Source organism: Nanorana parkeri, unplaced genomic scaffold (assembly GCF_000935625.1).
Source record: "Nanorana parkeri isolate BGI_ZX_2015 unplaced genomic scaffold, ASM93562v1 scaffold699, whole genome shotgun sequence".
Classification (NCBI taxonomy): Eukaryota; Metazoa; Chordata; class Amphibia; order Anura; family Dicroglossidae; genus Nanorana; species Nanorana parkeri.
Genome location: NW_017306967.1, coordinates 827,378 through 840,984, shown reverse-complemented (window position 1 = coordinate 840,984; position 13,607 = coordinate 827,378). Strand labels below are relative to the sequence as shown.

The 13,607-nt window shown below is 41.0% G+C and overlaps 1 protein-coding gene across 1 annotated transcript in view; it reads right to left on the bottom strand.

The window, feature by feature from the left end:
• The window catches only part of TRMT11 (tRNA methyltransferase 11 homolog), a 53,612-nt gene that overhangs the window by 30,839 nt on the left and 9,166 nt on the right, over positions 1-13,607 (bottom strand). Inside the window, exons 6-8 of the mRNA XM_018563804.1 lie at positions 10,841-10,975; positions 8,675-8,831; positions 239-319 (exon numbers count right to left, since the gene is read on the bottom strand). Of these exons, the coding sequence (XP_018419306.1) occupies positions 239-319; positions 8,675-8,831; positions 10,841-10,975 (373 nt within the window). The remainder of the gene's footprint in view (positions 1-238; positions 320-8,674; positions 8,832-10,840; positions 10,976-13,607) is intronic.

Genomic DNA, 13,607 nt, shown 5'->3' with positions numbered 1-13,607 from the left:
ATATTGCCATACTTCTCAGATTGAGATTCCATGCGGTAGTTTTTTGTTTTGACTATACATAACACTGTGTAAATGTACCAAAATGTTAATTTTTTTTCTCCGATCTCTATAGAATAGACAGTAGTGATTTCTGTTTGCTGACTCTTATGCTTGGGCTGCACACAGCAAATAAACACAATTTCTTGCTCACAATGTTATATATTTAGGCGATAACTTTGAACAGAAAGTAGTCACTTACCTCGACCATGAGCTGTGTTGTAATCAATTTCAGTGCCACATACATAAGCACCAAAGTGAGCACAAGGTACCAAAAGACCACCTGAAAGGAAAAACAATCCAGACTCATCTCCATGTGCTGCAATCAATGTTATAAAACGTCTGCAAATGTGGCAAAACTGTATTAGCACTTACAATATACACCTGTTTGTAGGTGTTTAGTAACTTAAGGTGGCCATACACTGTACAACCATCGCAAGACCTTAGTCTTGCGATGGTTGTAAAGTGATTAAAAAAAACGTACGATCTGCCCATCTTGGAGAGGCAGATCGCACTCTCGATCATCGAAAGCCCCCCCCCCTGAGGGGCGGGCTTCCGATGACCGCAATGCTGAACGAGCAGTGTACGCGTGCGCACACCGGCCCCTTCGGCATTTGTCTCCCGAGCACCATTTTAACCAGCCGAAAATCGTACGATTCTCAGCTGGTTTTCTAACATGCTCCTTAGACAAAAGATGTGCGACCGTACAGTAGAAACGGTCGCACGTCTTCGTTCACACTGTTCGATTCTCGTACGATCGCGGGATTTCCCGTAATTCTCGTACGAGAATCGAGCAGTGTATGGGCACCTTTAAAAGGATTACGATAAAGTGTGTTCTTATTACTACTATTGTAAACCATAATCCATTCAATTCAAGAAAACAAGAGAGAATGAAGAGAAGAGTGAACTAAACCAGCAGTCACATTCTAGCTGTCACATTCAAAATAGTAGGATTTAGCATATGCTGAACGGCTATTGATTTTGTATAGATAAGATATTGAGGATATACTGTAGTAAATCCCACTGTTATTTAGCACGTGGAGTACTTACAGTGTATCCATAGCCAAACTTTTTCTTTCCTCATTTTGGAAATGGTGGTAAAGGGCCTCTGTAAGAGTTTTTTGTTTGTTTGTTTTTTCCTGTCTGTGGGGGGATTCACCCACTCTACTGGGAATGCAGCATTTTATTTTGTTGCCAGAACAGGAGTAGAAGTAAAATCATCCAATGGGGGCACTGATTCTGGTGATAACTTTCTAAGAGGTGTTTTACCTCATTTTAAATATGTTTCCCCTAACTCCCTGTTGTGTTTACCAGATAGGAAATTAACAGAAATCGCCCAATGGAACATAGAAGCTACAAACAAAAAAGCACAACCTGGGTTTTCTGCAGATACTCTTTAAATACAACCAGTGAAATACAAATGTCTTTAGAGAACCACTAGATTGTAGCATTATGTCTATATACTCAATCTCACCAGATGATAGCCTCCAGGAGTACTAATGAAAGATGTTCGGTTTGCATCCTTTCAATTTTTAGCACTCTGACAAAGTGAGAGCATATAACATTAATGTTAAAGATACTTTTGGCCTTATCCAATCAATATCTTCATTCACATGTGGTTTAAATAAAAAACAGGCACAACCTCATATCCAGATTTTGTGTGTTAAAGCTGTGCATTTTTTATAAAACGTAACTAGTCTCTGCCTATTACGGTCTTTTCTTCTGCTTTGCCCCAGTGCAAATTTGCCCTGTCACAGGGCTGTAAGTGCAAAAATCTTACTTTTATCTATTCATTTATATCTTTAGCTCTTACTAGAGTTGTACTGCTTCTCATGCTGCTGTCACTGTTTTCCATTGCAACACCGGTGGTAAAGAAGGCCAGCATGCTTGTATACGAATTGGCGCCATACATATAAATCTGATCACATGGTTTTGAACTTTTTTCGCTATTTGATGACATGTAAAGAAAACAGACATGTGGGCTTTTTTGATCACAAAAACTGAACTTAACAAAATGGAATAACTCAGAAAATTTGTTGGTAATGTGGGTGACATTAAACCTGTAAGGAGAGCTGGTCTTAAACAGAATCAATCTGCTTACAATCTGCTTCCACAATCTTTCATTAAAATTGCCCTTCTGACACTCAGAAGGCCCTTCTTCCTCCCCGCATAACCAGTAACCGTTATGTGCTTCCTATTAACATGCGACTGGCCAACTAATCTCAGTCAATTTGTAGGCAATGCTGAAGTCGCAGGCAGCACATCCCCTGTCCCAAACCACCCACCTCAGTAAATGCCTCACCGCCACTCAACTGATTATCTCCTCTCCCACCTCTATTAATTAAACAGATTTGTGTGACGTGATTTGCCCTCATTAAAGCCATACTGCTTTGGGTCCAGCAAGTTTTCTGTTTTTAAATGATCTCTGATGCTTCTTTTTAGTGGTGATTCCATTAAATTTACTACTACTGATGATAAAAACACACTGGCCTATAGTGTCCAGGTGTCTGCTCTTCTTGTGGATAGGTACAGGAATGTTTATGAGGAATATCTCCTGTTGGAAGAGATCGATTAAAAACATGAGTTAATGGAACAACAACTATGTCTCAATATTCTCCTAGAACGCCTGGACCAATATCAGCAGGGCCCTGTCTTTATTAAGCTTTTAGTTTGTTGGCTATCTTTGCCTCTAGAAACCCTAAAAATAAACCAATATGACCCGAGGTGTTTGTGTTCAGTGTCATTTACTTCTAAGAAAACTAAACAGAAGTAATTGTTTAGTTTGTTACATCCAGGTCTTCCTCCTAAAACGTATTGTACCCAGTTTTCATTTCTGTGATCCCATGTCCCATAGTATCTTTTCTTCATGTCACTGATTTACCTAAAAAGGGTTTTGTTTACTTTCTTTACAGATTTAGCCATTTCCTCCTTTCTGTGCTATAGCAACACTGATCATTTGTTTGGACTTTTCGATCACCTCTGGTTGGGCTTTATACTAACCATTTTAACAAAATATATCCAACATATCTCTGCTCTTGCTTGCAATAGCAGTTTGAAAACTCCTGTTAATGTCTGGCATGTTGAAGTCATCCATAATTAGAACCTCTCTCTTATCTTGTCAATCAACAGGTTATCATAATCCTCAGACTGTCCTGGGGATCTGTATAATAAGCCAATTCAAAGGGAAGATCCTTCTTTGGTTCATAAGCAGACCCACAGGGTTTCAAGTAGTTCATTGGTTTTGGTTTTTAATTAATGTTAGTGTTGTGCTATTCCTGACATTAAATGACAACCCTACTTCCCTTCTTCCTACTCTGACCTTCCTGTGTAGTGTGTACCTTGATATAGTTCTTTCCCAGCCATTTAAATCCCTGAGCCATCTCTCTGTTCTCGCAAGAAAGTTCAATGTAAAAGTAACCCTAGACATAAGAGCTGTCTGCTCACAAAGCTTGTTACCTAAACTACAAACATTAGTGCACATGACATTACTAATACTGCTATCTACTATTGGATTTTTAGTACCAGAATCTTTAACTGCATTGACCACCACATTTGCCAAGTCCTTGGAAACACAAGCCCTGACAATTGTTTTTACCTGCTGGAGACAAAAATGTTCTTCATCATTTAAATCTCCATACTAAGCCACACTAAGTAGCTCAGTGCCCTTGTGTGAGGGATGCAGATCATCTCTTTCGCACAGCTCAACATCAGACCACCTGCTAACATCAAAATGGAAACTTCCAGATTTACACCATTTCTTAACAAACAATTCCGAGCAGAGTAAAGCTTAACCCTTTCAGTGGGGCTACCTTTCATTCTCCTTTTGTACAGAGCAGGAAAAATCTAGTTGCTATGCGGTACAGCTTGCCGGGAATGTTGCTTTTCTTTGACCTTTTGATTAATGAGGCATGTTAAAACATATCCATTACAATTAGAAGAAAGGTGTTGCAGCCCTGGACACAAACCTAATTGATTTAATCAATAATATTTGATAATAAGAATCGTTTTCTACGATTCTCATTATCGATGAATTGATTTTCAATTAGTTGCCGCCGCAGCCGCTCTGCTCCACTGTTTCCTCCTCGCTGGGAGCAGCCGCATGCTGCAGTCTGTGTCCCCTTCGATCAGAGGGGGCACAGAGCATTGCAGCCGCTGTGGCTCTGCATTACCCCAGTGCCTCTGATGCTGCCCGTGATACTTCTTTGCTGCCTCGTGCCTACGATGCTCCCTGTGATCCTCCTCTGCTTCCTCTTTGCCTCTGATGCTGCCCGAGACCCTCCTCTGCTGCCCCTGTTCCTGCACTGCTCCCCTGTGCCCCCTCTTCTGCAGGCGGTAGAAATCTGGCGTCAAGCCTCCCATCCAGCAGAAGCAATAGCCAGCCTGCTATTGGCTATTTTAAATCGCAAAAGCACGCTGGCTATTGCACCTGCCCCTGCCCACTGTCAATCCGCAGAGGAGGACTTGAAGGAGAACTTTCTCCTTCAGTTCCCTCCTCTGCTGACTAACAGCAGGCATGTGCAATTTAAAGTAGGCAATAGCAGGCTGACTATTGCTCCCAGCCACTGCCTTTTGTATTTACATTCAGCTGCCTCAGCAAGCAGCTATCATTCCCCAGTGAAGGGGAGAGGTGACACAAGGGGTCTAATAGACCCCTAATGTCACCTTAAAGAGAACCTGTCACCTCCAATGTGCTATCATATAGGGGGGCTTGTGATGTGGGATGTGAGCTGTGATGCCATTCATTTCAATAGCAGTGTGATCGCCCACACTGGAACGCGTGGTACTGTAATACCATGCGTTTCAGTGCTGTGCGATTGCAAAAAATGTGCATGCAGTTTTATTCTGAAGTAAACACTCCATTTGAGTATTTTTTTTTATCCAAAAAATCGGCGAGCTAATTGATTATGAAAATAATCTTTAGTTGCAGCCCTATTTGTGTCTGTAGTGTCAATAGCAAACATTGTTTCCCGCTGTCATTTTTCCAGCGCAGGCTAGAAAACGAAAGAAATGACCAATACTACAAGCAGTAGAAACTTTACTTTCTTCTAGTTTTACATACGTCATAACATAACATTTTTATAGAATGTAATTTCTTCACTTTAACTTATAAACAATGCTAATAAATTAAATAAGAAAAGCTTCAATATTTGAGAAACCTGAATGCATAACAACACAGCAACAACTTTAATCCTTTTAAAAAGAGAAATTTTGGTCAATCATCTGCTGCTAACACTCCAGCTATAGAAAAGAGAGGCCCACCCAGATATACTCATAACATTTTATGTCTTTGTCATTAATACATAACAATATAGGTGCTGACAAATATGTTTACAGCTATATTTCTGTTAAAGGAAATAAAAGCATATAATGAGCTGATGAGAGGTCTATTTGAAAGATCGATAGCACATCAGTATAAACGTATCCAATTTTATCTCACTCACATGAAACTGCTCAGATCATAAATAAATACAAAAAGGAGACTTAAATAACGGTGTTACCCATTACATTTAAAATAAATACGCATATAAGGCATAGCCGAAAAGTGTATATTATTAAGTCCATTGTTTGAAACTGAGCAAGGATGCTTTAAGTTTTAAAGTATGGTCTTCATTGGATATGTCTCGCTTTGTACTTAATGGTCTTAGTAGAATTGAATAATGGAAATACTATACCAACATACGCTGTAATTATAAAGAGATGTACCAAGCCACAAGATTTGTCACACACGTTGTACAATACTGCCCTCTTGTGGCCATCCAAGTGTACAATGTAAAATGTGGCTTTTTTGTTCCAAGTTATAATGAACAAATTTGTATTGTTTTGCAGTGGCCTAAATATTATGTCTATACACATGTAAATTAACACTAATGAATGCAGTTAAGATTTAATTTGAAAAATAATGTAATGTGTTTTTAAACGCAACTTGTTAAGTTCTTGGATTTGACTTTGTATTAGCGACCTGTATTCCCTTATATAGTAGGGAGGGAAAGGCCAAGTGTGCTTCAAGGCCATGGGCTGAAAAGAATTGTTATTTGGAGTCTTGTGAGACCAATGTTTTGTCCATGCCTACCCCCCTGCACAAAAGCCATACACGGCATTATGATGAGGGTGATACCTATCCTGAAGAAAAGGAAAGTGTATCTCACATTGCAGCTTTTATTGTTTTTATAGGTGTGTTTCACTTTACGAAAAATTTAATTCAACTCATATACGTGTCAGATATACCTTGTGTATATTGGATACGTTTTACATTTCTGCAAAAAGCTTTTTTGCTGTCAAAAGACTTCCTTTATGTCCCTTTATCACAATAACACAAGGAGAATTTTTTTTTCACATTGGGAGCTAAAAGACCATTATAATTGCACCTAATAGTTCCCCCTTATTGTTTTCCTGCCTTTCGTTATCTGACCAAAGGCTGACCCAAGGTGTGTAAAATAAGGCTTCATGCACATGGCCATCTGCGGATTCTTGCAGCAGGAATTCCAGGTGTGTCCTCAGAGATGTGGCCACTGTGCCCATTCAAGTAAATGACAGGGTTACAGCGGCCGCATCTGTAAGCGGAGATCGGAATGTAAACGTACGCGGTACAATTACCTGCGGATCAGGAGAGAAGTTTGCACCCAGATGCAAGCTCTCTGCATCCAGGGACAAACATCTCTTCCAGACACAGTGGCTGCATCTGCGCAGACACATCTGGAATTCCTGCCCTAAGAATCCGCAGGTTCTTGCAGCAGGAATCTTCAAATTGCGGTGTGCATGAGGCCTAAATGTATCGACTACACTTGCCAATAGCTGACTATTGTATCATCTTTTTCTAATGGACATAAAAAAAATCTATAGTGTGTGCCCCCTGATTTTTGGATTTATTTCCATGCACATGAATATAGTCATTCTAGGCCAGTGGTGGTGAACCTTGGCACTCCAGCTGTGCCAAAACTACAAATCCCAACATGCATCCGCCTCTGGGAGTTATGTCTGTGGCTGTCAGAGTCTTGCAATGCCTCATGGGACTTGTAGTTCCAAATCAGCTGGAGTGCCAAGGTTCACCACCACTGTTCTAGGCAATGCACACAAAACAAAATGTTAGAAGCAGGCAACAAGTGCCTAAAGTAAAACCTCTCACAAGAGAAATAAGAGCTGCCATCACTGACATTTTTTTAAAAAACCTCTGCTTGCCATCTTGGGCCAACAGCTTCATGAATTAATGAGTCAATTACCCAGAAGCAAGCAGCTAGTGCAAGTCAGAAATGTCAGTTTGCATCTTTAAACCATTAATTATGATATAGAATTAGCATGGCAGCCAAAAAGTTAGCAATTTAAAAAAAAAAAGATAAATGACAAATAATAAATACTAGGGATGCACCGATATATCGGCCGCCGAAACACATCGGCGCATCCCTGATTTCTTTCCTCCCCGCTGGGCGCTGCTCTATGTCCCAACGGGGGGAAGAGAAAGTGACAGCCGGCCGAGCGCTGCGGTGGAGAGCGCTGAGAGCGGCTGGCATCTCTCCTCCCACACCGCCCACACAGTCCGGCAGAGCTTAAAAGTAAAGTAAAAAATAAAAATATTTAATAAAAAATGAATAAAAATAAATATGAAAAAATTAAAAAGTTTATAAAAAATAAATAAAAATAAAATATTTGAAAAATTTGAAAAAAGAAAAAACATTTTCGGTATCGGTCTCGGCCTGACATTTTTTTTTAATTTCGGTTTTAAAATTTCCATTTCGGTACACCTCTAATAAATACCAATATCACTACAGCATTAACCTGAGCAAGTAATCTTTACCACAGTGCAGTTTCAGAAGTGCCTCAATACCATCTGATCATGCCCTTACTGATGGAGTGACACATCCTCCAAGAGACCGGATATTTCCAATCCATAGGGGCCTTCCTATTCTGCCATATTTCATATTGATGGGCCCATGATATCAGGAAACCCAGCAGTAATGTAGACCATCAGTTCAGCATGTCATCCCAGTAAGGTCCCAACATTTCAGGACTGCGTACCTTAAATTAATATCTTCCTTTCTCTCTGAGGATTTTAAACTGCTTGCAGACTGATCTTTTAAACTCTACCATCCCACCCATGTCTCTATATCCAGACAGATGTCTGCCAACTATTTAAATTCTTCAGTGGATATATGAATATCCAAACCTGCCTAAACCCTGCACAGAAAGAACATTCATGATGATACTTCTATTTCTTAGAATGAAACAGCCATCTGTTTGTTCTCAATATAATAGCTGCTACACAACTGAGTTCACTAGAGGCTTTTCAGTATATTAGGTAGAATATTCACTTTTAAAATGTTCCTCACATTCAGAGAATTGTGCTCACCTGCGTATTACAAATGTGGTTTCTATTCCATGGCAGGAGCTGGTAAACTGCTGGAACTATACAATGGAAAAGAAAGCACTTCAAAAGAACTTGCACATATTTTTGCCTGCATTGTGAACATAGTGATCTTCTAGATAATGTAAATTCCATTACATCCAGTACAAGCAGGACCAACGAACATCAGGAAATTATCTTGATATGCCTAGCTGGAAATGTTTGTTATTGTGATCAATTAAAAAAATGAAGACCTCCTATTTGATGTAATAATACATTTGGTGAATTGAAGTGTTTACTCACCAGTGCCAACAAATGGATCAAATACTAAATCATCCGGCTTAACTCTAGCATGGTTTGCCATGATGAAGGACAGGCCAGCGTCCATACTTGTGTTTCCAATAAAGTGCCGTTTTTTTACACTGTAGGAATTGATTAGTTCCCGCTGTCCATCTGCAATCTTAAACGGTGCTTAGAATTACATACAGACATGGACAAACATGTTGGTACCCTTACGACATAATGAAACAATACTTAAAGTATAATTAAACCTTTTTTTTCCATATATCTACTGCTAGCAAGCAGTAGACATATGCAAAAACATTTTAAAAAAAAGTTACCAAACAGGTTTTTACTTACCTGTGTCTCCGTCGATCGCTACCGTCCGAAGATCTGAAGATACTCAAACCTTCGCTAAGGATCATGGGGCGGGCGCATGCGCAGTAGAGATCTTCGGCCGGGAGAAGAGGAGAGACACAGGCTAACTCAATGCAGGCGCGCACATACTCCGTGGAACAGGAAGACACAGCACTCAGCGCTGGATCAGAAAGCGGCACCAGCACTGGAGGGACTCCTGAAAACAACTGGATAGAAGATGATCGGATCAAAAGGCATCATTTAAGGTAAGTCCTTAAAGGAGAACTATGAGATGAGTGATTTCCACTCACCTCATAGTTCTAGCCGACCTGTGACAATGAGACTGTCACAGGTCGGCTCAGTAGATCGGGAGGTGAGCGAACACATACCAGGTTCGCTCACCTCTCGATCCTGTCACGGCTCTCTGCCGTGACAGTGGCTGGATTCCCCTCTCCCCGCTCCGATCTGCCAGCGCTGACTGGCGGAACGGACGGGGGAGGGGGCGGGTACAGCTGTCTCTGCCTCTAGATAGGCAGAGCCAGCTGTCACTCACGCAGCTGGGCGGATCTCGACATCCATGTCCACGGACCGCTGCAGCCGGCACCAGCAGGGAGGAGAACGGAGGAACAGTGTGGCGGCGGGGGATTCAACTAATCGAAAATCAGCAAATCAAATGTTATCGATTAGTTGTTTCAGCCCTAGTACAAAGCACAAGTGTGGGCCCAGAAACATTTTAACAAGCCAGTGCACAGGCCCACTGGTGACAAAAGAATAGTACTTGTCAACAAAATCTCGCTGGTTTGGGGACAAATTAGTATAAGACTAACAGAGGAGGAAAACAATACAAGTGTAACTGCACCTTAAACAGTGTATTTATTCACAAATTTCAGCATATTTTGTATGGAGGCTGTACTCTCTGGATTAAGTTTAGAACTAAAAAAACACTGGAAAATAAAGGGAACCTCAGCTAAACAGGACAATCTTAAGACACATTTACAGCCTATTGACTTGGCAAATGTTTTTGCATGCCATGCATAGAAGAAATTGTTAACACTCAAATTGTATCGTTATGTGAAAAGTAAGCTGCATACCGTGATTGTAGAATTAAAGTACAAAGGTAGTCTGACTCTTGCACTCGCCCAAATACTCCCGATACGTATTCTAAAACAGGAACTTCCGGTATCAGAAAGCAAGGCGGTGAGTCATTACATGCCACCCTGCTTCCTGATTGGCCGGGAAGCTGGTGTTCTATCACTTCTCCGGACCCGTGATTTGTCTGGACTTCCTAGGGCGTGTGAAGGGCTCGGCCATTCACAAAAGCGCAATGCGGTTCCAGGTCGAGACATCTCACGGACCAACGCGCAAGCGCACTGCAGATCAGGGGCTCTAAGTCCAGAAATCTTATGGACTACCACGCATGTGTACATGCTCACCTGATAACAGGGAGCATGGAGCCAGCTTTCCGGCCAATCAGGAAGCCGGGAGGGGGGGAGGCTTTCTGATTGGTCAAAAAGCTGGCTCTGTGCTTCCTCGTTACCTGGTGATGAGGGAGCATGGAGCCAGCTTCCAGGCTAATCCGGAAGCCGGGTGGCAAGTTATTACGCTCCGCCCAGTTTCTTTACTGGGACTTCTGGTATCTGTATTCGCTTATCAGCGAGTACCGAATAAATAATATTAGTACTTGCACTCGATACCGCTAAACCGGTATCAGTGCATCCCAATCAAAAACTTTCAACACTAGAATATGCAATTAACATGCAAAACTCCGAGAAGCAGTAGAATTAGAATAATAATATTAATAATCAAAATGATTAGTTATGCTGAAGTACTCACCCACCGGCCAAAGTAGATCTGCAGCGGGATATCGGGTGCAGTGTTTGGGTCTGGACCATAATCCTCCAACACATAGAATATATGTTCTGCATTCTGCAAACTCACTCTTCCTTTAAATGGTATGAATTCCATCGCCTGTGTTCATCAAGTGAGAATATTAGTTAGACATGTACTTACAATTGTTCCATATTCATTACACAGAGAGGGGGAATTTATCAAAACTGGAGCAGAACAATCTGGAGCACTTGCCTATGGTAACCAATCAGCTTCTCTCTTTAGTTTGTTCAGTTAAGATTTGAAAATGAAATAGAGAAGCTGATTGGTTGCCATACACAGCTGCTCCAGATTTTGTCTGCTCCAGTTTTGATAAATTCCCCCCAGAGAATTGAAGTGCTGGTCTAAAATTGTTACTTAACAAGTGCAGTTATAATTGACCGACTAGACCCAATGGTAATAATCTGCACACAAGCCTCTCAGATGCTGAACACATGTATCTTCTAACATCTGCTCACCAAACAAGACATTTTATGTCACCCCGTCACAGTACATTATGGAGCTATAAAACACATAACTGGGCTATAACACCAAGCATGGATCACCGGAACAAGGTAAGGTATGCTGTGGAAATTACACTTGATTGTCCCAGACTAAGGGGTCCATTTATAAAGAAAAAATTGCATAGCTAATTCGTCCAGCAATACTGCTGGTGCATTTGCTCAGTGTAAGTTAACCAGCTGTTGTGAGAGCGGGGCAAAGACGAATGTTCTTAGTTATCTTCTAGTCAAATGTTCTCCAATAGGTTTGTGCTGCCACATCCAGTGTCATTTTCATTATTTCTGCTGTTTCAGTTACACTGCATACCTATATCATTGCATTTCATTGTGTTATGCTGTATTTCTAGCTACAAGTGTAAGCTTAGCATTGTTGCAGCCTAATCTGTGCATACTTGGCATCTTCTACCTCACCCCTGCTCTTTTCTGTACAATTGGTATAGTCTTCTGCTAAAACTTTCCCAGCAATGCCTTTGTACAGTCTCTTTCTACATCACCCCCGCTGAGGTAAGAGGGTCTCTGTTATGCTGTGAATGGCAAAGATATGAATGTCTTTTCACTCTAAGAATGACAAAGAATCACATCCTATGTATTGAGAAGGAAAATAAACTGCATTGGATTCTACTCTGAGTCTTCTTATCGAGTTGAAGTATCCAAGATCCTGTAGCACACCTTACCGTGACTCCCATGAGCATAAGTGGGTGCTCGCGGTGACTGCGGATGGTGCCGCATCAAGCATAGCCTGTTGTAGAAAAATGTCACCAGCATGACAAACACGTCAATTTCAGTGAATCTTCATCTTTTATTTGTCAGAAGTCACTCAGAGGGAAATCAAGCGCTTTCGGGGCCACGCAGGGATCCTTCATCAGGCTCAGACTTTGAGCCTGATGAAGGAGACCCTGCGCGGCCCCGAAAGCGCTTGGTTTCACTCGGAGTGACTTCTGACAAATAAAAGATGAAGATTCACTGAAATTGACGTGTTTGTCATGCTGGTGTGCTGGTGACATTTTTCTTATCGAGTTGGATACTATCTGTGAATATCACCAAGTCAGTAGGTTGTCATACTGGCAAGAAAAAGTATATTTTCTGGAGATCCGATACCACTGAAAAATTCCCTTTGTATACAAATAAATTAAGCTAGTCCTCTAGGTCTTGTAACCAAAATAACATATAGCAAAAGGAGGAGAGGGTCTTCCAGGGATAAAGGATTGCTGGAAAAAAGTTATACTTTGAATCCAAGGACAACAACTATCAAGGTCCTAATTGTGATTGAGATAAGGTGTTCTTTTTTGGACCTAATAATCACCTTTTGAAAACATGAGGATACAATATTGCCTTAGTGTGTGTGGGGCCCATGGTATGAATGAGTGAATGACTGAGTGCTATGTACAACGTTGTTCTTTTATTAGGAAATTTAGAAGTGAAGAAGTGAACTGATGGTGTCTCATATTTTTGCAAATCAATAAAGTTTATATTTTTATATGCACATGCTAACCACTTTTTTCCAGCGATCCTTTATCCCTGGAGGCTGTCATACTGGCCGTACAGGCAAGTCTCAGGAAGGTATGTGCAAATACATAAAGCGGTGGTTGTAACAGAATAAGGTTCATTCCTACAGAACAGATTGAATGGGGAAAATGGAGCATTATGGCCCCTAGAGGGAGCTGATGATCATAGAAAATGCAGGTTAGTAGTGAGATACAATTATAGAAAGTGCTGGAGAGAATGAGCTTATAAATGTAATAATTGCTATCCCTGTAGTATCAATGTTTACATTTATATTCTCATTCCCTCCAGCTTTCTCTTGATCTGTAACACTGTATCTCCTTACTAACATGTATTTAGTTCCTATGATCCTCAGCTCCATCCAGTGGTCATAATGCAGTATTTCCCCATTCACTCTGTATGAATGTACCTATTGGAGAACATTTGACCAGAAGAGAAACAGCAGTCTCACAACAGCTGGTTACCTAGCAAAGAACACATTTGCATGCAATTTTGATGCATACATAAGCTATGATAGTTATTTATTTATTTTAGAAATAGACCCCTATGTGTCAACTGGGTCTAGCCTACCTGCACCTTCACCCTCTTACACTAGATGTCTAGTCCAAAGACATGGGTAGGATGCCTACAAGGCCTAAAGAGGTAAAGATGCCAGACAGTGATTCCAAGTGTTTCTTAACCATGCAGTTTAAAGAAGTGGCAAACTAATA